The 24,827-nt window shown below is 39.6% G+C and overlaps 2 protein-coding genes and 1 long non-coding RNA gene across 8 annotated transcripts in view; 2 read left to right on the top strand and 1 right to left on the bottom strand.

The window, feature by feature from the left end:
- Positions 1-15,297, top strand: part of DNA2 (DNA replication helicase/nuclease 2) — a 19,453-nt gene extending 4,156 nt beyond the window's left edge. The window contains exons 5-21 of one of the 2 annotated variants that reach the window (XM_030275580.4): positions 303-428; positions 1,243-1,462; positions 2,579-2,696; positions 2,990-3,155; positions 4,353-4,547; positions 4,694-4,924; positions 5,876-5,992; positions 6,096-6,205; positions 7,230-7,339; positions 7,798-8,022; positions 9,093-9,286; positions 9,390-9,479; positions 9,572-9,764; positions 12,319-12,408; positions 13,018-13,200; positions 13,320-13,466; positions 14,071-15,297. In XM_030275580.4, coding sequence (XP_030131440.4) covers positions 303-428; positions 1,243-1,462; positions 2,579-2,696; positions 2,990-3,155; positions 4,353-4,547; positions 4,694-4,924; positions 5,876-5,992; positions 6,096-6,205; positions 7,230-7,339; positions 7,798-8,022; positions 9,093-9,286; positions 9,390-9,479; positions 9,572-9,764; positions 12,319-12,408; positions 13,018-13,200; positions 13,320-13,466; positions 14,071-14,127 — 2,572 coding nt within the window. In that variant the 3' untranslated portion in view covers positions 14,128-15,297. Of the gene's footprint in view, positions 1-302; positions 429-1,242; positions 1,463-2,578; positions 2,697-2,989; positions 3,156-4,352; positions 4,548-4,693; positions 4,925-5,875; positions 5,993-6,095; positions 6,206-7,229; positions 7,340-7,797; positions 8,023-9,092; positions 9,287-9,389; positions 9,480-9,571; positions 9,765-12,318; positions 12,409-13,017; positions 13,201-13,319 lie in introns of both variants that reach the window. The other variant, XM_072930787.1, reaches the window with a different exon arrangement.
- Positions 11,154-18,036, bottom strand: LOC115495717 (uncharacterized). The gene is made up of 2 exons (XR_003961016.4): positions 17,847-18,036; positions 11,154-11,416 (listed from the first exon to the last, which is right to left on the bottom strand). It is a non-coding gene; the product is annotated as an uncharacterized lncRNA (long non-coding RNA).
- Positions 17,063-24,827, top strand: part of RUFY2 (RUN and FYVE domain containing 2) — a 25,153-nt gene continuing 17,388 nt past the window's right edge. For 3 of the 5 annotated variants that reach the window (XR_012056631.1, XM_030275582.4, XM_030275581.4), the window contains exons 1-6: positions 17,063-17,214; positions 19,517-19,690; positions 20,164-20,281; positions 21,431-21,532; positions 22,600-22,723; positions 24,261-24,322. Coding sequence is in view for 4 of the 5 variants with exons in the window: in XM_030275582.4 (XP_030131442.4) it covers positions 17,211-17,214; positions 19,517-19,690; positions 20,164-20,281; positions 21,431-21,532; positions 22,600-22,723; positions 24,261-24,322 (584 nt within the window). In the remaining variant the exon portion in view is untranslated. The remainder of the gene's footprint in view (positions 17,215-19,516; positions 19,691-20,163; positions 20,282-21,430; positions 21,533-22,599; positions 22,724-24,260; positions 24,323-24,827) is intronic. The other 2 variants (XM_030275583.4, XM_072930789.1) reach the window with 2 other exon arrangements.

Raw genomic sequence — 24,827 nt, 5'->3', positions numbered from 1 at the left:
AATTTTGTTTCATCACATCTGTCATGCTGATGCTCTCAGTGTGCTGTACCTGTTGTTTCAAAGGTTACATCAGAAATGGATATTCTGGTATAGTATATCTCTTGTAATAGATGTTCCATTAATACTTTGGGGAATTGAGCTGAACCTCTATGCACCTGTTGTTATCCACAGTTCATAGATATTTATAAAAACTTGACAGTTACTTCCAATGATCTTATTGCTACTCGAGGCAAATCTCTTTAGTACCAGCAGCAGATTTAATACTTTGTTTCCTTAATGTGCATGTTTTGGGTTTTTTTTAGGTATCTCTTAAATCTGAAACAAGCACAAATAATGCAAGAAGTAGAAGAATATTTGCCATCATTTTTTAAGTGGGCAGAAGACTTCATGCACAATCCAGCAAACCAAAACAAGATGCAACTAAAACTGTAAGAAGCCAGAATTAAATTTTAAACCATTCTATGTTGTATATCTTGTTTAATTCACTTGAAATTTTTAGAACTTCTTATGCACATCTATTGGGTGATTTGGAGCTAGTTCATGGCATCACTGACCGTAGAGCTGACCTTGTGCTGTATGTTCAGCTGCCATTGTGAGTTCTGGGCAACATATGAAGCCTGAGGGGGAACTGACTTCAAAATCTTAAAATCCTTGTGAACAGCATGGTACAAACCAGAGCTTTTAGTGAGCAGAAGAGCAAGGGTATTTGAGCTGCTGAATAACTAGGAGTTACTGTAGGTATGAGCAAGACTACAAATCAGAACATGCAACTATTAATCAAATGCATTTCTTGACTAATAAAAGATTTCTTTGGTGAAATGGTGATTTTACTCAACTGCTGCTGAGCTCTTGTCTGTGGCTTCTTGTTGTTAATTGTAATAACCAGAGGGTGTTAAAGTTTCAGTGAAATGGCAGGTCTGAGTAAAACCTGTATGCTACTGTCAAGTGTATGATAGATTGTGGTTATTGAGAAAAGACCAAAAACTATTAAAAACAGTTTAAAGTCTCATTTTAACTTTGAAAGTTAGGTGAATAGCAAAGCTAACTGAAGTTAGTTTCTGACATGTTGCTTCCTCTGTTAATGGGAAAATTGAGTGAGACTCAATGCATTTTATTTCTAAAGTTAGTGTCCAAAGGCCCTTTCTAATGCAGAAATATTATATATTTAGTTGCAACAATTCTAATGTTTAGATATTAATAATTAAGTGAAATTGTTAACTTCTGGCTTAATTCTCTTCCTAGGTCAAATGGTGGAAAAACAGAAGATGTATCTTCTAAGATAGAGGTTGTAGATATCTTGGACATTGAAGAGACTATCTGGTCTCCCAGGTTTGGGTTGAAGGGAAAGATTGATGTTACAGCCAGGGTGAAAATCCATTGCCAGTCTGGAGTACAGTCTCGGATAATGCCTTTAGAGCTCAAGTCTGGCAAGGAATCAAACTCCATAGAGCACAGAAGTCAGGTACAAGCACCAAATGTCTAATTTCACTGTCGCTGTTCAGTGGCTGTGTGTACTTTTTTTGTTAGGTGATCTATTTTGTCTTATGAGTATGAAACACTTTGTATGTTGTATAATCTAAATTCATTGATTGCTCATCCTGGCATGCCCAAAGCTGCTGGTATAAAACTAAAGTGAAGTTATTAGAACGAAGTTCTAATTAGAACATTTACCACCTTCAAGCACACCTATGGTTTTCATCCTGAAAAAAGTCTCTTCTTACTACATTCAAATATGAGGTTGAAGCAAACTGTTTCAGGAACTAGGGTTATACATATTTCCATATAGTTGGCCTGATTTAGAGAGGTAGCAGCCTTGATATAATGTTTTAAAGATGCCTTTTAATTTAAATCCTTGGTGAAGTTCTTACTACTTACAGCTTCTAAAAGACTTGTGATAATAATGGCTGTTTAACCATATAAATTGTGGAAGAACTAAACACAGTTTAGAATATGTTTTGGTTTTAATGCTGTGCTGGTTTTGACTGGGGTTAGCAATAGTTTTCTTTACAGTAGGTAAACATGGTCTGTGTTTTGGGTTTGTAGTGAGCACAAGCTGATAACACAGATGTTGCTGTTGTTTCTGAGCCTCACACAGAGCCAAGGCCTTTCCTGCTCCCCCCAGGGCCAGGCTGGGGAGGAGCCTGGGGGTGATGGGAAGTGAGGGGACACAGCCAGGACAGGGAACCCCAGGAATCAAAGGGGGGTCCCAGACCATGTAGCAGATCATCATACTCACTAAGGTGGGGGAAAGAAGGAGGAAGGGTGGGGGGCACTCCAAGGTTTACAGTGATGGAGTTTTGCCTTCCCAAGGCACCATTCCACGTGATGGGGCCCTGCTCTCCTGGGGGTGGTTGAACACCTGCCCAACCACAGGAAGCCATGAATGAATTCCGTGTTTTGCTTTGCTTGCATGCGTGGCTTTTCTTTTTTCTGGAAAACTGCCTTTATCTCAACCCTCAGCAGGGATGGGGAAGTGAGTGAGTAGCTATGTGGTACTTGATTGCTGCTTGGGTTTAAACCACGACAACTATACTGGAATAATATGTATTCCAGTATGTATTTATGTATATGTTTACAGGTTATTCTGTACACGTTGTTGAATTTAGAGCGGAGAGTAGATCCTGAAGCTGGATTTCTTCTTTATCTAAAAACTGGTACAATGTATCCCGTTTCTGGAGCTCGCATGGACCGAAGAGGTAAAGTTGTTCCCCTTCTCTGCAAACCATAATTCTCTTAAATATCACTGAAATCTTTCTTTATAACTGTAAAGTTTACTCTTATGGAAATAGCTGTACTTGGGGATGCTTCACTTGTTATAATGTTACTAAGATTATGTTAAGAATTCAGTTGTTTTATTAATATGGCACAAGGACTTTGCTCTTTGTGAATAATCAGTTCTTAGTTGACTAAAAAGTTGATAGCTAATTACTTTTGAGGTAAAAATTGTTACAAGCAAAAACATCAGCTTAGTTTATCCATTTCTTGACAGAATTAATGAAGTTAAGAAATCATGTGGCCTTCTACTTAACACACAGTACCTATAAATCTGGTGTGGGGAGGCAGAATTCACAGCTTGCTGCTTTGCCTCCTGTGATTGATGACAGTCAAACGTGTAAATATTGCTCCCAAATGCAGAACTGCTTTCTATACAGCAGGTAAAAAAAAAAAAAAAGTCTGACTAATGTTTTTAAATGCGATTGGATAATTGTATCTTTTCATGTAATAATTTCATTTTTGTGGTTGACAGTTTTGTATATATTGAAGACTTTTTCTATCCCAAAAGAATCTTCCACAGATTTCTCTATAACTTTTATAATTCAGCTCCTGATTTCACAAAGATTTAATATGTTTACTCGGGTATGCTTTCTGCAAGACAAAATCTGAGATAAGTCTCAACAAAATACTTGATGACAATAGCAGATCTGTTTAAAAAGCTATATTCTTGCAGCTCTCTGTAAAAGGCAGTCTTTGGGCCTGAGTTCTGGCTGGATAACCACTTTTTCAGGTTCATTCTGTGGAAGATTGTTTTCTTGTAGGGCATTACACAAGTAATACATTGATACTTCTCTGCTGAAGTGTTATTGTATCTCCTGGTCAACAGACATATTGAGCAAATACTTGATAAAATTCCACACAATTGAATTGTTTTAACAACTGTTAAAAGTTTTAGTCTCTATGCTGCACAAAAAACAACCAAAACTGTATGTGGAAGAGATTAAATGATGTTTGTTAGAAAAGGAGAGCCTTTGGGGTAATCTTGTGGAAATAGACTATTTTTAAAATTATAGGGGTAAAAGTGTATGTTGAGGGAGCTTTGTGGGGATACATGACATGTTTCTGTGAAATCCTGCTTCTAATACTCAATTGTTGCAGCAGCAGGATTATAACTGGATAGCCATTTACTTCTGAATAAGCTTTTCTCTCTCTGGTTGTATATATGATTTGGTATAATATCTATTTATACTTAGTTTTAGAATAAGTTGACTTGAAGTTTGCTTGTGTATTAACTATTAAATCCCCATTGCTTAGCTAGATATCAAAATAGTATTTGTGTGTTACAATAAAAGGAGTAAAAGGTAGACTCCATAAATGTATATGTTACTGTCTTTGAAATGCCTTTATTTGGTCTTTGATTAACTTATTGCCCTTCAAAATCTTAGAGATGATGTGAATTTACTCATACAAGATTATGCATATGAACAAAGGATACAGATTCTGCTTTATTCAAGTAATAATAAATTAATCTGTCTGGTATGTTACAGTAGATATTTGGATTGTTGTTATGTACATATGGACTTGCAGGTGAAAAAGAATGCAGGCTGAGCCTTTCCTATGGCTGGTTCTATCTCTAGAGCTGTGGAGCAGAAGATGGAAAGTGTGGCCTTTCCTCCTGCTTTGGTGCCTGTCATTGACAGAGAGACCCAGCACCTGAAACCCTCCCACTTGGAGTATTTCAGCCTCTGGTATCTGATGTTAACCTTGGAGCTGCAAAGTGGAGAGCATAAAAAGGGATATAAAAATATATGGATGACACCTTCTTTGGAAAAGTAAGGTTTAATTTCTAAACTCATGACAATGACGCTCCCTTCCTTTTGTTTGTTTTGTATTTTGGTTTTGATGGTTTGTTGTGGGTGGTGTGGTTTTTTAACTTGTGGGATTTTTTCCTTAATATTTCTTTTTTTAATACTTTCAGAGAGAAGGCTGGAGATTGTGTTGGAAACATGATCAGAGTTGATGAAGTCCGTGAAGTTTCTGAGGGACATTATCTACATTTTTTCCAGCGTAGAAATGGTGCCATACCTGGAACAAACCTGTTGGTTGGTGATCGAGTGGTTGTGAGTGGAGAGGAAAAGGGTTTACTTGGTTTGGCTACTGGCTATGTTAGAGAAGTCAGTGGAACAAAAGTCTCCTGTTTGTTGGGCAGGTAACAGGATAAAAAGAAAAGTATCTATTTGTAAACACTCTGGCACTGTCTTGAGGAAGGGTGCTGCTAGGTGTCCAAAAAGCTGTGACATGTCCTGACTCTTCCTACGGGTGATACCTCAGGTTTTAGCTTTTATATTTTTCAGATTTTGCTTTAGTGGCTGGGTCTGGGCTTCATATGAGGGAATGGTGGCTCTCTGCACAGAGCAGGGAGACAAAACAATTCCTTCTCTAGCTGGGGACCAAGGACAAATGATCCAAATCTCAGGCCCAAGAGCACAAACACCGTGGGCTGGAGAGAGAAAAACAAGCAGGATGGGGCTTCATAACCTAAAGCTGTAATTGGATAATGAATTCCAAGGTGCAAATGGAGCAGAACATATAAAAGTGAGAGACCCTGTGACCGGGTGACCCTTTTGGTTCACCTGGGGTGCAGCCCTGGCTGGGCTCTTGTGCTGCCCAAGGTGGATCCATTGAGGCCTCTGATAAATCCCTACTTCCTTCTATAGCTCCATCTTGTCTCTGTTCTAGGCCAGCCTTCACAAGGCATCACTGGCTTTGGAGTAGTACCCTTCAGAAATTCTCCCTTCAGAAATTCTCTTGCCTTGATTGAAACTGCCAGTACTTGGCCTATTTAACTAGTTTATTTGAATAAAAGCACACTTTAACTCTATTTACTTACATCTCTAGCATGAATCTATATGGATATAGTGATTACTGTGTTAATAGTAACTTTCATTGTTCAGTCTTTATTGTCTTTAAATTTGGCTTATGTTTTATTATCCCTCATTGGGATCATGCTTTCTTTAGATCAGTTAATAGTGTATTTCAGTTAGCTGTTGCTTCGCTCTGGGATCTTTGGAAGATTCCATTTAACATTTAGTAATAAGTCTTTAATCAACATACAGCTGGTAAACAAAATTATTTCATCCATGTTCTTGTCATCCTTCAGGAATTTGTCAAACCTCCCCAAGGACACTGTATTTAGGTTGGATCATGATGAAGGTGATGTTGGTACAGGAGTCCCTTTTAAAAATCTTTCTAAACTGATGAAAGATTGCCCAGTCAGGTATGAAAAATCAAATTAATTTCATGCTTTCAATATTTTCAGATGAAGTTTCTCAACTAGTAACTCCTATTTGAACTCAGTTTTGTCTTATTTTTATCCACAGTGAAAGGCTCCGCAACTTGATAATTGACTTCCAGAAACCACGTTTTATTCAGCACTTGAGCTCTGTCCTTCCTCCTGAAGCAAAGGAAACTGTTGCAAATATTTTAAAGGGTACAAAGTGACTTTCCCCAAAATACTCTGCTTAGTAGTATGTCTCTACAGCCAAAGAATTTATTATGCTATAAATATAAGGAGTTTTTCCTAGTTTGGAGTCCTGTGATAGATCTCAGCTTAAAAATTAAAACCAAGTTCTAGCCTTGCATGTCTTCCAAGTAGCTGAAGGCTCATTTAACCACATGAAGACCTGATCAGGTCCTTGTTCACAGCTTTATTTTACTTTTGCTAGAGACTGCAGTGTGCAGTTGCAGAGGGTCATGTGAATGGACAGAGACAGCTCTTGGGATGGAGGAAGCTGACCTTGAGGGGGAGGAAGGAGATGGGCTTTGGTGGAAATATTCACTTGTGTAATCAATCACTTTCTCACTTGTTGACAGCTCTATGGTATCACACTTTGTGGCATTTACTTAAAACTTGTTTAGGTATGAAGCAGTATCTTGTATTTGGTGGAAATATTTCCTTGTTCTCTGACAGGGTTTTCTGTGAAAACAGATATAACTGAGTTGTTTTAGAGCAAATTGAATTTTTTATAAAAACTCAGTTTGAAGTCTTATCTTGCTTGAGCTTTGCTTAGTCCAGATATCTGAAACGTGTTGCTTGTTTGCATCAGACTGGGGCAAACCAGCTCTGCTGTAATTTTTGTTCTAAACAACATGCTGCTCATCAGCCCTTGCTGTGAGCTGTGTGTTTGGATGTGAAAGAGGTATGATCAAACACAAATGCCCAGACACAGTATATGGAGGTGGTCAATTAAAATATTAGAAAAAAGAAGTCACAAAGGTCTAAAAATAAAAATGTCTTCAGTGACTTATTTCTAGGACCACAGTGCAGAACTTCTAGTACTTATCTTGTGTATTATATTTAATGTCATATCTTCATTAGAACCTACAGACTTTGCTCAGTTCTTATCTCTATTAAGGGCTTTAGTGAAGGAGGAAATTACAATTTTGCTGTGACTTTAGTAATTATTACAGTTATGATAAGTGTAGTGATTTAATTTTGCTTTTTCTTCTGAAAGGTCTAAATAAGCCTCAGAAACAGGCAATGAAACAAGTGCTACTTTCAAAAGACTACACACTTATTGTGGGTATGCCTGGAACAGGAAAAACGACCACAATATGTGCTCTGGTAAGATCATGTACCTCAGTGTTTAATGTTTTTGGTGAGATTTAGATAAAATTAAACCAACTGTGTAGTGTCATGACTTAATCTAACCGTATCTGTATAATTTCAAGGAAGAAAACACACTTCTTTTTGCTTAACCTATATTTGGTAGGACTAAAATTGGTTTTTGTGGAGTAGGATGGACTATTGCTTGTGTAGGAATGTATGTGGGAGGAAGGAGATTGAAGTGTGATATTTAATCATTTCTGTGATGCTTTAGTGTTAACATTCTTTGGCTCCAAATATCAGCAAGTCTTCAAATCCTGAATTACAGCTTGAAAGAGGAACTCCTATGAACAGCCAGTAACTTGTGCACTGTAAATTGTACCTTAGCAAACCTGGGGTTGTTGATTCTTGCAGATGAATCCTTTTCTGCTTCTCCTTAACAGCTTGTCCTTTTCTTTCCCTTTGCCACTCATTAGGTGAGAATTCTTTCTGCTTGTGGCTTTAGTGTCCTTCTGACCAGTTTTACACACACGGCTGTGGACAATGTCCTGCTGAAGTTGGCCAAATTCAAAGTTGGTTTCTTGCGCTTGGGGCAAGCTCAGAAGGTTCATCCAGATATTCAGAAATATACAGAAGAAGAAATCTGCAGGTCCAGATCAATTAAGTCTGTAACAGATTTGGAAGAGCTCTATAATAGCCAGGTGAGAAAAATGTTTTTTTGCTAGGCCTTCAAGTTATTAAAGATAATTACATTAGATTTTTGTTTGGATGCTGCAGAGAAGGAACCCATCCCAAGGGTGTGTACTGCTGTAAGAAATCTGAGCTGACAGAGATACTCAGCCTCTGCATTGTTTCAATTTCTTTATAGCCTGTAATGACCTACATTAAGTTTGCAAGTTGAGATGCTTTGTTTATGTCCACACAAAGTAACACATCATTGTAAGTAATAAGCCCCAAAGACTCCAGTGCTTTTATCTGAATTCTTGTGAATGGGCTACTGCAGCCTCCTTTAGCATTTACATTCTGCTGCTGTTTGTCCCTTCTCCCTCGCACGGGTGCTCCTTGTGCCATTAGTACAATCAGCAGATGGGGAAGTGGAAGTGGAATGCTGGGAGCTGACTTGGCCAAATCCTTATTTTTAATTGAAAGATTAGTCTGTATGAATGTTAATGCAAACCATAATGGAAGCTGGGTCATGTGAGTCAGTGGCAGCTTTAAATTAATTTCACTGACAGAATGAATTCTGATGGTAGTTGGAGTAAATGCCAACTTCGCAAAAGATGCCATTTACTTTTTATTGATAAGTATTGCAGGGGAATGACTGAACTCATAAGGGGAATGACTTAGCATTTCTTATTTTGGTCATTTTGGTTTGTAGTGGAAGCACAGCAGTGGGAAGACCTGTGCTGCTGCTGTTGTTTTTTCTTCTCTTCAGTATTGGAAAAAACCCCAAACCACCTGATTTCTCACAGTAGTCATTTCAGCACCCTCCATTAATAGAATCTGGCATCACTCTGAACACATGACAGAACAAGTTTGCTACAGTCTGCTCTAAAGCTGGTTTTGTTTGTCACTTGCAATTGATATAAGAATATGTCAGGCCAATATATGTCTAAGGATGCTGATCTGATTTCAAGGATTAATAATTTGATTTCTGTGATTTTAGAGTTTAGTTTAGTTTAATGGGAAATATCTTTTCTTTTAATATGGAGAATATAGTGCTAAAGGATATAAAATGTACCTTATCCTTGAAGTGTGTCTCAATTTTCAGCCAGTGGTAGCAACGTCTTGCATGGGAGTGAATCACCCCATCTTTGTTCAGAAGCAATTTGACTTCTGTATTGTGGATGAAGCTTCCCAAATCAGCCAGCTCATCTGCCTGGGCCCACTGTTCTGCTCCAAAAGGTTTGTGCTGGTGGGGGATCATCAGCAGCTGCCTCCACTTGTGCTGAATGCTGAAGCAAGGTAAGATAAAATGCTGCTGGACAATTACTAGTCACAGATTATGGGAAGGCTCTTGCAGTGTTCTGATTGACACATTTTGATTTTTGTTTTTGTGTTGCAACAGAGATCTTGGCATGAGTGAAAGCTTATTTAAAAGGCTGGAACAAAACCAAAATGCTGTTGTCCAATTAACTGTGCAATACAGAATGAATAGGTACTTTCAACGTTTATTTATTAAAATGTGTTCTTGATGTGGTATTGAAATGGTGAGATTTTTATGCCTTTTCTTGTTCTTTAAATCTTTAGTAAGATTATGTCATTGAGTAACATGCTTGTATATGAAGGCAAATTGGAATGTGGCTCAGAGAAGGTGTCAAATGCCACTGTTAACTTGCCCAACCTAAAGAAATTGAAACTGGACTTTGGGGATGCTTCAAAGACATGGCTGAAAGAAGTCCTTGATCCAGACACACCTGTGTGTTTTCTGAACACAGAGAAGGTAAAGTTCATTATGCTCTTCAACATGTAAAACTTCTTTCAGCTTAGGCAGGGTAAAACAGGGAACTTCAGAAAGTGTTTTCCCAGGATCATATGAAGTGTGCAGCACACAAAAACATCATTGGCGGTGTTGGCAGAGTTGAGCAGAGGTGGTACAGCTGCTGCTGGAAACGTGGCATCTGAGAGCAGCTGAAAACTTGGATTTAGGTACTATTTCAGAAAATATTGAATGGACTTTAACCTTTGTTCTTCCTATTCAAAGTGTGTAGCTGTATTGGATGTCCTTGCAACCAGGGAATGGCCTTGTTTCCATTGGCTGAGGGTCAGTGGTGGCAAAGCTGTGTGCCAGTGGCAGCAAGAACTGCAGTTCTCCATGGCATTTTGCAGACATTCTATACATTGAAGTGTAAGGGATGAATAAATTGGTTTAGGTGTGTCTTTTCAAGGAGAGCCAACATTTTGCTGAGAAAGTAAAATTCTAGTGTAGATAAAAAAATCTGCACAGAAACTGACTTGCAGGAAAAATGAGGAAGAGTTTAAATGCATGGAGGAAAAGATTAATAAATTAGTACCTGTTTGTGGTCTCTAATAATTGTCATTGGTGATTGGATTATGATTTGAGTCTTTCTTCCTCCTTACCAGGTTTTGTGTTGATTCCTGTTAATACTATATTTGCCAATAATTATATCAACTGATGATCTTTTATGCTAACCCTGGTCAGAACTCACCAGTGTTCCTGTGCTCTCTTTGACATCGTACAGGATTCATGGTTTTTCCAACAGTTCTGATAGAATCTCTTCAATGACCTAAAAACAAGCAGTGTTTACTTTGATGACTTAGAGAAATTTCTAAAAATGTCTAAACTAAACAGAGACATTTTCCAGGAATACCTTGACAGCTGCAGTTGCTTTCCCAGGAAAGCAGACAGTTGGTCCCAGGGAAGAGGCCTGTTAATAAGAATCTGGCTGAAATACTGTTTATCTAGTAATCATAGCAAAATTGCTAATGAAAAAAGTAGAGTTTCTGTTCCATTTTTTTCCCTAGAAAGCCCATCTCAAGAGTAAGACAGTTGTCCTCTTCATGGAGCCAGGAGGAAAGTTTTTATTTCCAAAATATTCTAGAATTGTTGAGACATAAGGCTATAATGTAATTTCTCTTTTTGGACTTCTTGTCAGAACTCCATGTATTGTGGCAGTCATGAAGAGAGAAATGAAAAAAACCCCACTGAACATGACAACAAACAAAACCAGCTTTTATTTCCTTTAAGTTTGTAGTAGGTTTTTTTTCCCCTTGTATTGTTTACAGTGTAACCATGAAATGCTTTTGAAGAAGTAGACTTGGCAGGGAGGGATACAAACAGAGAGAGAAGGAAGAGGAAAAAACACCATGACACCACCAGGAAGCTTACATTTATTATGCTGGCTTTAAAAAAAAAATGAAGAAAAAGCCTCTATTGTTTTCTGCTTAACAATGCAACAAGTTTGTGACAGCAGTGGGAAATCTGTTTGTTTCTTCTCTGCCAACCCCTGTTTCAGTCTGCACTTCTCTGGCAGCTTGGGGCTGGCAGTTTGAAAAATGACATCCTTGATTTAGGGCAAGTCTCCTGAGAATTTCTAGGCCCAAGTTGTTTTTGTTGGTGGTTCTGCTGGTGTCCTATGGGAACAAGAGAAATAAATGTAAGCATGTGTTACCATAAGCATGATGCACCTTTTAGAACTTCTTTCCTGAAATTATTGTGTAGTTTTTAGCTACACTAATGCCAGTGTGGTCAGAAATTAACTGCAGTAAAACAGTTCTCTTCTGCTTTAAGAGAACTTGAGCACATGGGGTGTGGAGGCTTCCAAACACACTTTTCATTGCTATTGGAATGAATACCCCCCTACTTCAACTTTAGAGAAGGCAGGAGTCAAGCAAAGAGAAAAAATGACAAAACTGTGACACTACAATGACAAGATTTTACATCCTGAGATTCCTGAGAATGGGAGGTAATAGTTAAGAAATAGTAAAGTCAGTGAATCCTTTATTTAAAAGTTGGGAGTTTATATACAATTTAATACTACCATTTTGGATAGTTCTTGTTGTAGCTGTAAAAGTAGTCTTTCAAACATTCAAAAAAATTATCCTTTATGCCACAGAATGAAGAAAATTCACTGTAAATAATGCTGTATGGAGAGTGGTAAAGCAAAAGTCCCATGTAAAATATAATTTGCTGTCTTACCTTATCAGCAGGAAAACGTCCATTTTTGTGTTTTTTGATTTATGATCTATAATGCTGAACTGTAAAGTCAGAGGATTAAGCTTTGGCAGTTTATTAAGGTGAAAAGCTAGTGCTAGAAAATAATTTTGGGAATTCTTCCAATTTGTTTTGCAAGTGCAGTATTCTGAAGTTAATGTACAGTACAGGCTCTTCTGTTTAGTAAAATTTAGCATTTAACTTTATTTCTTTAATTAATACCGTTAGTATAAATCCACATATGACCCAGTGAGTTAGGAACAGAACATAGTACTCCTTTACAGACAGCAAAAGTCATTATTTTCTGTTTGTATTTTTAAAGGTCCCAGCACCAGAACATGCAGAAAAAGGTGGCATAAGCAATGTGACAGAAGCTAAAATAGTGCTTTTCCTCACATCGTTATTTATTAAGGTATCTTTTACTTTATTACATGATTTGGAGGGAGACCTTTAATATTTTTACATTGCTTTAGTAGTGGTGACTTTATGTATTGGGTAGCTCTCTTGGGGATAATCTTAAGGATAAATGTAAGGATAAATTGAAGATTGGCTTCATGTCTGTGTAGTGGGGAGCCTGAAGTCTGCATTCCCTTCCCTGTCCCTTGCCTGCTTGGATCAGAGATGCAAAAAACAAAAGCTGGATGCCAAATTCTTTTAAGAGATGAGGTCTTCCTTGGGAGGGAGGGGAGAGGATTTGCCTTTGTTCCTTATTTCATTTAGAAATACCGACCAGAAGCTCTGAGTGTTCACCTTGCAGTTTAAAGAAGAAAGAAAAATGAGGATTTCAAGGATATCTGTCTTTGTGCCAAGTTAAGACAAAGCTTGAGAGCTTGCAGTAACTGATGTTTTCTATCTCCTTTAGTTAATATTAGTTACACCTACAGTTCCATTAATTTAGATAAAATATCTTGCAGCACTATTTAGAAAAAAAAAAACAATTAGAAGAATCTTTCTGACCGTACTGAGTTTCCCAAGCCAACTTCAGTGACAGATTTTTTTATCCATTTTCTTCTTCATTCAGGCTGGCTGTAAGCCCTCAGACATTGGCATTATATCACCCTACAGACATCAGTTAAAAACAATTACTGATTTGATGGCAAAATGGAAGGAGAACAGAGTGGAAGTTAACACTGTTGACAAATACCAAGGAAGAGACAAAAGTATCATAATTGTGTCTTTTGTTAGGAACAGTATTGATGAAAATGTAAGTTGGTCATTTTAACTTTGTTCCAGTCAATTTTAGTAGTTTAGATGCTTTTTGAAGATGAGTGGTTTGTGTCCATTAAGTAGGAAAAATAAAAGCAAGTGACATTTCTTTTCCAGCTTGGCAGCCTGCTGAAGGACTGGCGCCGCCTGAATGTTGCCATCACCAGAGCCAAGCACAAGCTGGTCATGGTGGGCTGTGTTCCATCCCTGTGCTGCTATCCTCCCCTGGAGAAGCTCCTCTGCCATTTGCAGTCCCAAGCAATGATATCCTTTTTCTCCATGCTAATTTGGGAAAGGGGAAAGGTAGGATTGACTTACTGAGATTTGAGGTAAGAATGGGAAGATCTTTGATTATTTAGGTTATACTTTTAACAGTGATTGGCAACACAGCACAAAACATGCTGATTAGATTTGCCAGAAGTGTACTTGAGATAAAACTAGTGGATGGGTTTAGAACCTTCTCTGTTTTCAACAGCAGAAAAAGTCAATGCTGACTTGCAAGTCACCTTGGACATAATTTTTTCATTTTGAGGCCTGAATTTATAATTTTTAATGCTTTTGCATTTTTTCCTGTGATCATTTCGAGTTTCTTGGCATCTTAACATCAGTGTGATTGCTTTCTTCCACTCAACACATCTGCTTCATGAATAATCTTGGTAGAAAGGAAAATAGCATCACTTTCAGATTACTTGGTAATTTTTTTCTTTCTCTCTGTCATTGTACTGAATAAGCTTTAGCTATTGCTGTTTCCATCTCCTATTTAAACAAGAAAGAACCCTGTTGGCTGATTTCTTTGCAAACACCAATGCATATTCAAACAGGTTTTGTGAAAGCAAAATGTTGTTAAAGTGCTTCCTTAACTTGCTACATCTTGAATCTTCCAGCTGGGGCTCATGAAGGTATCCACAAGTGTAACATCTTATGAGTGTGAAGATGCAAAGTTTTGCAGGCCTTTGTATCTTCTTTTCTGCTGTTGTTTAATGTAAATAACTGATATTTGGGGTATCAGTCCTGATGTGCACTGTTGGGTATGTAGGCAGCCAAAACAGGAAGCATTCAATTATTTGGAAGTTTCCTTTCAGTAGAATAACAGATATTTCTTGGAAAAACTGATGGTTACAGAACTAAAGCATGCAGCTTACTTGTGACAAACCAGAAATATGAAGCACTCTGTTCCTTCCACTACTGGATATTGCTATATTCTCTGTTACCTTGATGAACAGTTACACCACCTGCAGAAGTGAGTGGGGAAGCACTTCAAGAGGAAGGGAGTGTAGTACAATCTTGTACTGAGTCACAGTTTTCTGGGCTCAATTTGGTTTTAAAAACTTGAAAACATAGTTTACATACAATAATTCCATTTGTTAGAATTCCTAATTAAGGTGCTGTGTTGTGCTGTTTGGAAAAAAAATAGAAAAAACTTCTTCCTCTTCTTCAAAACCTCACATTGTCCTTTGAAGTCTACTCCTGCTTTTAAAAATGCTGAACTCTTTTTATATTTATATACATAATGTAATTAATCTCTCATGTGAAGATCCCTTGATGACATTTCTAATATCTTGATTTTGCATACCTCGGGGAGAAATGTGATGCTGATTCACTTAATCCCCTGCTATTAACTTATGTGTTCAGCAGATCAGTCTGAAGTGAAATGCCTCACAGTAGAACTCTTGTGTTCAGTTTATCTGATCTGTAGTCTTCAAAACAAAAATTTCCCAGGAAACAAAACTAGACATGCAGCTTGCTGACTAAGAAGCTTACATGCTCAGGTTCTATTTTTTAAAAGATGATGGCATATAAACAACAGAAAACACCTTTTACTTGAGATATCTCTGTTAGTTTTTTTGTGCTACCTCATATTCTAGACCAAAGAGACTGAGAAGTTTCTTTTCAAGGCTGCTGGTGGAAACTTTTTTTTTTTTTTTGATTTTTCAGAATCATTAGCATTTGTTTTCTCTTGGATCAATGTCAAGTAGCTGTGTGCATACAGTTGCAGACAAACTTGTTAAATGTGGGCATTTTCACTCTTTTAAACTGCTCCCTAAGTTTTTGTAATGTTTGAAGTAATAAAAGTTTGCTGTTGGTTTCGTTAAAATTGTTTATACTTTGTTAATACTTCACTTTGTACAAGGCAAATATAACAGTGCAACAATAATTAAAAGTTGACAGGATATCTGCCTTTTTCAGGTGAAAATAATTGCTTCATCAACTGTGCCTGTGCTCTGGGTCTTTCAAAAGATGAAAAAAATAGGGTAAAATATACTCTTTATTATAGTAGTGACATCAGAATACTTTTTTAGAAGAGATTTTCTTTCTGTGTTTAGGAACTGTGGGTAGAAAGCTCCTAAGATTTTGCTAATCTGTTTTCTTAGACCAAGCAATGCTTATCTAGGAAATGGTTTGCATGCTATTAAAAACTTAATAAATAAATTAAGGGTATTGCCATCCCATCATGAAGTTGCATGAGAAACAAACACAAGAACATTTCCTTATCCACTTAAAAAATTCATCCTTCCTTGTCATGTGGTAAAAATTACACTGAGCAACAGATCCTGAGTCTACAGATGAAACCATGTTATGCTCTGGTAGTCTGAAACAAAACTGAGATGTGATTCCCTAATATACTTTGTGTTTCAATGAATATACATAGCAAGTGAGTATCTTCTAGCAGTAAAGGATCACTTTTTTAACGTGCTGCCTTTAAAACAGCTTCCTCATACAGAAGCAGCTGTTGGTGCTGCTGGAAAACATGCAGATGCATGCCTGCTGTGTAATGTGCTGCTGGGATTCCCAAAAATGAAAAAAAAAAAGGAAGCTGGTTTATGCCAGACTAGCAGAGTATGAGTATTTTAGAATTGTTTAATGTTTAAATGTATAGGTTCCTTTTTCCTTGTAAGAGTTGGGAATGGTGGCTGTAAGAAGTGTTCCTGTCACCATGGGCTGTGTTCTGACCCTGTGGTTTGGTCCTTCCTTGCAGGCCCAGGCAGTGACACCCTTTGTGCTGTTTTGTGCAGTCACTGACGCTGGGCAAGGTAAAGAACACCTTTTTATCTGACCGGTTGCTGGTTAGCCTTGCCCAAAGAAAAGAATAATTATTAAACAAAGCATATTATAGCACTTAGGGTGCAGTAAGCATCAGCTGCGATCCCATCTGGATGTGACGAATGTGCTTGGTGATAAACAGCTCAGTGAGTTTTGGTTCTTTTCTAGCCAGATTCACGTTCTAGGGCTTTTTAAAATTAAACTAAAAAAACTTACATGTTTTTTTTAAATACTGGTTTTGGTTCCCCAGCACATTACCTTTAAAGGTACTAAACTCGCAGATTTTTCTAGAGTAATATTTATTCTGATACATGTTACCCAATGCTACAGAATTATCGTTTGGAATAAAGGCTAGGGATCGAAGCTTTATGTCACAAGCGAAGGGTAGAGCAGCCTCAAGTTTGCGCTGCCTGATTGTGCTTAGCTCCTGCCCGAGGTTTCTGTGCCCAGGGCTGCCCTGGCGTTCTTGCCCAGCCCTGAGGGCGATGCCGCTCCCGGGCGGGCAGCTGGGGCAAGGGGCGGAGGGGCTGTCGCGACAGGGCTGGGGGCGGTGCCCGGGGCGGAGGGGCTGTCGCGACAGGGGCGGGCGGTGCCCGGGGCGGAGGGGCTGTCGCGACAGGGCTGGGGGCGGTGCCCGGGGCGGAGGGGCTGTCGCGATAGGGGCGGGCGGTGCCCGGGCGGAGGGGCTGTCGCGACAGGGCTGGGGGCGGTGGCCGGGGGGGAATGGCTATCGCGACAGGGGCGGGCGGTGGCCGGGGGGGAGTGGCTATCGCGACAGGGCTGGGGGCGGTGCCCGGGGCGGAGGGGCTGTCGCGACAGGGCTGTGGGCGGTGCAAGGGGCGGAGGGGCTGTCGCGACAGGGGCGGGTCCTCCCGCCGCCGGGGGCGCCGCGCGGCGCGGGCTGAGGGCGGGAGGAGCCGCGGGCTCTGAGGGAGCGGCGGCGGCGGCGGCTCCTCCTCTCCAGCCATGGGTGAGCGGGGCTGCGGCAGCGGGAGCGGGGCCGGGCCGGGCGGGGGCGGCGGGCGGCGCGGGGCCGAGGCAGGGCCAGGCAGCGGGCGGTGTGGGGCCCGCAGTGCGGGCGGTGCCCGGGCTCTGAGGGCTCGGCCGGGCGGGCCGGCGCTGCCGCAGGGACGGCGCCCGCAGCCCCCGGCCCCAGCGGAGCCGTGCCGCCGCACGGGCCCAGGCTCCGAGATGCTGGGGGTACCTGCCCACAGCCCTGTCGGGGAGGAGAGCCCTGCAGAGCTTGTTCTGCTCTCCCTAATACCCCACACGGTACCCGAGCGGCAGCTGCGATTTAGGATTTCACAGGCGGTGTTAAATTCTAAATCTTGATTTTAAATTTAAAAGAAATGGTTCGCTATTTATTATTTAAAAGAAGCAGATGAAGAAAAACATGCAGGTAGATCACAATTTAAACAGAGCTAAACTGGATTTGGCCTCAGAAAGAACAAGCGAGGGCTGATAATTAAACGGACAGCAGACGTAGAAGTCTGTCTTGGAGAGGATCAGCTCCAGAAGTCGGAATGAGGTCACCTGACAAAGGAATTTTCGTGATGCCTTTGGGGAAATAGATAGGGTATGTAGCAAGGGAGAGCTACCCACCTGAGTCTGCACTGAGCAAGGCGTTTCCTCCGCTAACACCTTTATTTAATACGGTCAGTAGCGGAGCTGATGAAAAGCAGGATGTCTGCAGGACGGCTGCTGCTGCAGCCTCCCCCGTCCCGGGGATGCTGTGCTGGCGCTGCTCCTGGCAGAGCTGGGCAGACCCCAGCAGCTGAGCAGGAAGCAGGGAACAGACAAAGCACTGAGCTGTGGCTGCTAACTGGGTACAGTTTTGCCAGAGCCCTGTCTCTCATTATCTTATTGTTTCTAATGTCTCCTGGGGTTTTCTGTGGAAGTTCTGGGGAACTATAAAAGCAGTTTTTAAGGCTGTCTCACATACATAATCTCAGTCATTATTTTTCTTAGAAAGCAGAGATAGGTTATGTTTCGTGGTAGTTGGGTATTTGGCTGGCAGCTAGAGAAACAGAATATTAGAAAGTAGTTTTCAGGGTTTCTAATATCCAATCCCTAAATACCTGAAGGCTGCAGGAAATGAGACAAGTAATTTCACTGCTGTTGAGGAGCTGAGAAAATGCCCATCTGTTATGATGATTTGGGTTCTTTGTGCTTTCTGACGTGCAGACAGATACAGTCTGTATCAGATACCAATACTCAGATTTGCAAAGGAACAGGCTCACTTTTTTTTTTTTTTTTCTCAGACTCAGGTCTTTCTAGATATTTTGACATCTGTGTCTCAATGTCTTAAAAAAAATTTTTGGTTTTTTTCACTTCACTTGTTGAATTTAATTAAACAGTAAATCATCAACTCTTTTGTTTCTTTCCAGGTTACTTTAATGATAGAGAATAAACAGGGGCTTGTTTTGTCTCTTAGAATATAGGGTCTGGCCTGAATGTTTGAATTGCTTTATTATAAAGGAAAATGAGCTTAAGAATTTCCTGAGCACTCCATTCTCAGTAGCAGGATTTCTAAGAAGAGGAGCCTTGTCCATTCTGTCCTACTAAGATGATTGTAAAAAGCTATGGATTTTTTACTGACTAGATTTAATCCTCAAATATATTTTTGCAGTATACACTTTGTAATGTTTACCAAAAACTTCAAGTTAAAGCAAAACCTTTAATTCTTAAGATTTTCTGTGTAGAAAATACTTTGTGGCTAGGTGAGAATGAATTTTCAGTGTGTAGTATTTTCCAGAAAATGCTCCTGGTTTAGTGGCAGTGACTCTGAACAACCTGAGAAGGAGGGCATGTGTTTGTGTCACTGTGCAATTAAAGCTACAGTGGAAAGTGATTCTATATAAAAAGTATGATGTCTGCTTCTGTAGGTAGGCTGTAATACACCAAATAAATCCATAAATTAACAGGAAGGCTGCTTTGATATGGTGGGAGGGGCAGTGTTTGCAGCCGTGCAGCAGAGTTGCTGTGTTAATTGCAGTGACTTGGCTGCTTCTGAGCCTGCTGGGACAATGTGGTGCCTCAGAACTGACATTCCCAACCTGGGGTTTTCATTCACCTGTTAAAACACTAAGAATGTGTTTTGGATTGGATGCTTTTTCTATGGCATGGTGGTTTATAGCACCTACTGAATTTGTTCTGTTGTGTTTATTAGGTTAAGGTAAGTTTTCCTTCTAACAAGGTGGTCATGAAGCACTTTATTTCTTTGTGTCGCTCCTAAAACTTGAACCATAACATTTTTTTCTCTGTTGTCTTAGCTGTAAAGGACCCTACAGCTGTAGAAAGAGCAAATTTATTAAACATGGCTAAACTGAGTATCAAAGGACTCATTGAATCAGCCTTGAGCTTTGGGCGCACTCTGGATTCTGACTACCCACCTTTGCAGCAGTTCTTTGTTGTCATGGAGCACTGCCTGAAGCATGGCCTGAAAGGTGTGGAAATTGGTCTAGCTGCATATTTCTCATCCCAAACATGCCATTTTATTTCCTTTCTTTCTGGAAGTAGATAAAAAAGGTGTAGTGTTGCATAGAGAATTGGAAAAAAATTTAAATGGTCACCTTTTATAGTGAGTAGTGTAATGATTAATTCTTCACCACATATTTACTAACTTCTTTTGTACAGCATTTGTTGTAAGTGATCCAGGGTTTACCGACTTCATGTATGTATGTAGTATATATTTTAGCTAGACATCCTTTTATTTTTTTTTTTTCCTAGCATATCAATTTTAAATTCACAGCAAAGTAATTTGGAAGTTGGTTTTGGATGCTGGTGAGCTGACCAGTGTTTCAGTTGAGTTATCTGGAATTCTGGACTCAGCAGTTGACCCTTTCACACACCAGATATTATGAAGGAGGCTACTGCAGTGATTTAAATTAATTCAGTTACTTCATTTTTCTTTTCATAGTAAGAAAATCCTTTCTAAGTTACAATAAAACCATCTGGGGTCCTCTGGAACTTGTGGAGAAATTATATCCAGAAGCTGAGGAAATAGCAGCAAGTGTCAGAGATTTGCCTGGCCTTAAGTAAGTAGTTTTGTTAAAATGTAGCAGGAAAATAAAGGACCTGATTGAGACTCTGCAGGTGTCTCATGATTTCATTTGGCATTAATCAAGCCTTTGAAGAGCTAGCACCTGATGTTGGGGAGAGCACAGGTGAATGGGAGGGGGACAACAAAAAGGAGCAGGCTGTGTGTCAGTCACTCTGCAGTCAAGAACTTCAGCAGACATTGGTGAGTGCAGTCTGCAAAGGCTGTATCAAACCACCAGGTGACATACCAAAGAGGAAAGAATTAGGCAGCTTTTGAGACTCTTGCTTGCACAGTCCGACTCAGTTATAAATTTATTCTCTTCCCATTCCAGTGCAGTCTGCTTGTGTATTTAGCTTTATAATTGGCAATCCATGAAATTCCAAAAGGGCATGGTTGCACTGACTGGTATAAGGCAGCACAAGGGTTCTAATTTCTAGCTTTAGACCTTATCTAGTGCACACAGGAATGTAAATTATTATTTACTCTTGTGGCAGGCCAGAGGAAGTAATAGCCTTTGCTAGGTGTGTTATTCTCTTCCTATCCTGACACAACTTGTGAGGGGTTTTTCATTGATGGGCTTACCACTTTTAAGTATGCAAGCATTAGAAGAGGAAGGTCTAAAGGTCCAGGTGTAATTTGCTGGTTATTAGTGTTTGCCAGTTACATGGGTCTTCATCGTTTTTTGGCATTGTCTTCCTAAGATAGTACTGAATTTGTACACAATTAAAGGCAGGATTGAATAGGGATTGGGCAGAGCCACAGAGTAGGATTGGGAAGGGAAGCTGCCGAGGCGGCTTGTGATGGGTGTTTTCTTGCATTCCCCTCAACTCTTAACAAATTGCAGAAAGGAGTCTCAACTGTTGCAAGCATTTTACTTCAGCAGAAAACAGGACTTTCAAGATTATCAGGCTCTCCTGTTTTTCCAGGGTCTGCTCCCAAGCTCAAATCTTTGTTATCCCAAAGCTTGGAGTCAAAAGTCTAAACATTATGGCTTTCCACATGGTGTTGCTCAACTAATAGTTTAAAATACCCCTTCAGAAACACCAATTGCTCCACCACCAATTGCTGATAAGGTGTTAAAGAGCATGATTTAATCAATATATTGTTAATTTGGGGCTGTTTGTCCTCATGGCCTTTGTTTCAGGACGCCACTGGGCCGTGCCCGGGCCTGGCTGCGGTTGGCACTGATGCAGAAGAAAATGGCTGATTATCTTCGCTGTTTAATCATTCAGAGAGACCTCCTCAGGTAAACAACTCATTGGATTTTGTTTGCAATTTATTTTTAGAGGTTTAGTCTTCTAAAATAATCCTGCATTCCCCTGCTGTGGAGAATAAGCACTGGGGAGGAGGTAACTTCACCCCTACCACGTGTGTGGTTTCCACTGAGCTGCCATTGGAAGGAGGACTCTTGCTTTGAACTTTGCTTTCACAGTTCTAACACTGATATTGCTTTCTCCTGGCATAACTTCTGTCCAATGGAGTCATTAAGAACGAATGGAGAAGAATGCTTCTTCATTTCAGTTTTGTAAGCTATACTATTTTTAAGACTGACTTTGTGCCTAGATAACACTGGTATGTCAGGATGTTGTTGGTGTTCACCAGCTATGGACTTCTCCAGTGAAAAGACAGTTTGTTACATAGAATCTAAAATTTTTATTTAAAATGCAAGGAGAAGAAAGTGCTGATATTCTCTTGTTCACTGAAGTATTTGTATTTGTAGTGGTTTTGGTGCAAAACTATGACAATATTTTAACAGCCTTTTTAGCATTTCAGCCGTTTATGTTTCTTTTTTATCCATTTAATCTCTTCCTTGGATCCTTGAATTTCAAGCATATATTCACTAAATTCCATGCATTTTTTCCACAAAAGGTAATTTTTTGCCATTCTTCCTTTGCATTGCTTGCAGTGCTTCTTAACAACTTGAGTTGTCTGAATCAGTGTGGCCAAGTGTCCATTTGTTGCAGTGTCCTCTTCAAGACTGGCTAATAGCAGGTGTAGGGAGGAGCCTTTTCTGGTCTTTTTTTTTGTTTTCTTTCAAAATGAAAGTAAGTCTTGTCATCTTCCCCACAATGTACCAGCCATCTGGAGCCTAAGGCAGTATCCTTGTTTTTAATAACCTCTGAGACAAACCATGCACTTTGAATTTTTAAATATTTATAAGGTTAAAGTATGGGCAGGGCCGGTTCATCTTTATGGGTGCTGTAGTAAGGCTACAATAAGAGAAAATGTAGATGTGTATGTCACTTATGATTAATTTATTGGATGCATATAGAATGAATGTACCAGTAAGATGCAATTTTCTCCTCCACACAGTGAGTTTTATGAGTATCACGCACTCATGATGGAGGAGGAAGGGGCAGTGATTGTTGGGCTGTTAGTTGGGCTGAACGTGATTGATGCCAACCTGTGTGTGAAGGGAGAAGACCTGGATTCACAAGTAAGTCCATCCAGGTAAAGGAATGTACATGCAATCCATGAGAGTTTTCTGTACTTTTGTTTGTGGGTTTGGTTACTTTGGAGTGGTGACTTGTTAGAAATCCTACCTGAGACTGTTCAGGCTGTGATGATCCAGCTCCTGGGTCTGTGGGGCTGTTGCCTTAACTTCACTATCAGCTGGGTGACCTTTGAATGGAGATAATGGTCAGAGTGCAAGGGTCAAGTTCTGTGCTTTGTCCTCAAATGGGAGCAGCTGTAGCAGGGCAGAGTTCTTTCCATCTGACTTGTGTGACCCATCCTTTTCTTCCATGGGACAAGTATAGTTCCATGATCAGTTACCCTGCTTGGTTTATTTATTGCTGTTCTGCAACATCATAGGAGTGATACAGGAATCTGAAGCAAACACTCTCTTATGGCCTCATAAGAGGGTGACCACTTTGATTCTGCAAAGCAAGGCTTGGAATTCTTCCTGCTTTTGAATGGGCTTTGGCTTTTAACCCTGATCTCTTCCAAGAAAATATTAACAGGTATTTGTAAATAAATGTAGGCTGTGTTCAACTCTGCTTGTTTTTTTTCAGCTTCTTTGTGGAAGAAAATCGTAGTAGCTTAAGTGGTTATTACTATATTCATATATTTGATGAAAAAACAGCTCCTCTGGGAAAGAGAAGTTACAGCTAATTGTGTGTGTATGCTTTTGAATTCCATGGTTAACTTGTCCTCAGTTGTTCTAGTTACTGTGTAGTGCTAGTTTCAGGCACTGAATGTTGTGTAAAAGAAGATATAACATTGACAGGCCTGTAATTACAGAAAACGTATCAACTTGCTCTTAGTGTTGCGAATTAAATATGTGTATTATAGGCCACAAAACCTAGCTACACCTCTGTTATTACTGGGTGGCCCTGCTGCATGAGAGAGAAAATTCAGTTTGAGGAGGTAATGGTGGCAGATGAGATTCTGATTGCAGTGTGTCCCAGTTTGACATGTGTAAAGTGTCCAGAATAATTCTGTTTGTGAAGAGTAATATAAATAAGGCACCTTCTCAGAGAAGCCAGAAGCAGCAGGTTTTATTGAGCAGAAAGGCAAACTTCTGAACCTTGATGGAAGTCACAGCCAGGAGCATAATTTTGGTGTGTTGAAAAAATGCTACTCAGTGGTGAAATGTGTTTATGCAGCAGTAGTGAATTGAAATAAAGTAACTTTTATAGATAGAACATTTTACCTTATTTATTAGAGATGGTATTTAGCTTTAATCAGAAAAACATATTTTTTAAAAGTTTTTTATGAAGAGATTTTTTAGAAAATACATAGAAAGAACAAACAGGATCCTGACATGAGAGCACTGTATAAACCAAGTAAATATTCAACTTAGTAAAATCTTGTTTAAAGTGTTATAGTTCAGGCTTTTCAACTTCTGGTTGAAACTGGATGAACCTTAAAAATGCTGTAACTGAGGTTTTATTAATTGCATAAATACAAGGCTGTAAATATCAGCGGCACTTATTTGTATGCTATGAAACTGTACCTTTGCTTTCCCCTAGGTTGGGGTGATCGATTTCTCTGTGTATTTGAAGAGTGATGATGACATTGGGGGTAAAGAAAGGTTTGTCCTCACAAAATTCCTCCTCTTTTCTATGTTAACAAATGATTTCTTGGCTGGAACCTGTTCTTTTAGAAATAAGTCAGGTTCCCTAAAAATGAAATGTTCTGATCCTGTGTTATTAGTTAGCTGGAGGAATATTTGCAGTCTGAAGCAAACCTCAGCAGCATCACCTCCTGCCTCTAAGCAGGCGAGGCTTGCCAGGTGGCAGTGAAAAGGAGCCTGCACACCTTTAAGCCCTCAGCTTGGGATTTAGTCAGAGTTTCAAAAGAACCAGAGTTATGGCAGAGTAAATAAACATCCTTACCCTTCTCAGACTTCATCTTTCATGTAGAGAAATTGTTTGCAGTTAAAGCATTGGATTTTTTTATGTCTCACTGATGTAACGTCTGTTGTTACCTTTATAAGAATGAGATGAAGTTGCTTCCTTTCTTTTTGAAAACACAGTTGAATTGGACACTTGCATATGGTAAACATGTGTATTTTTGGTCCATAGTTTAGTAGATTA

The sequence above is a fragment of the Taeniopygia guttata genome, chromosome 6, assembly GCF_048771995.1.
Source record: "Taeniopygia guttata chromosome 6, bTaeGut7.mat, whole genome shotgun sequence".
Taxonomy (NCBI): domain Eukaryota; kingdom Metazoa; phylum Chordata; class Aves; order Passeriformes; family Estrildidae; genus Taeniopygia; species Taeniopygia guttata.
The sequence above is the reverse complement of the archived record's forward strand: the minus strand, read 5'-3'. Positions and strand labels throughout refer to the sequence as shown.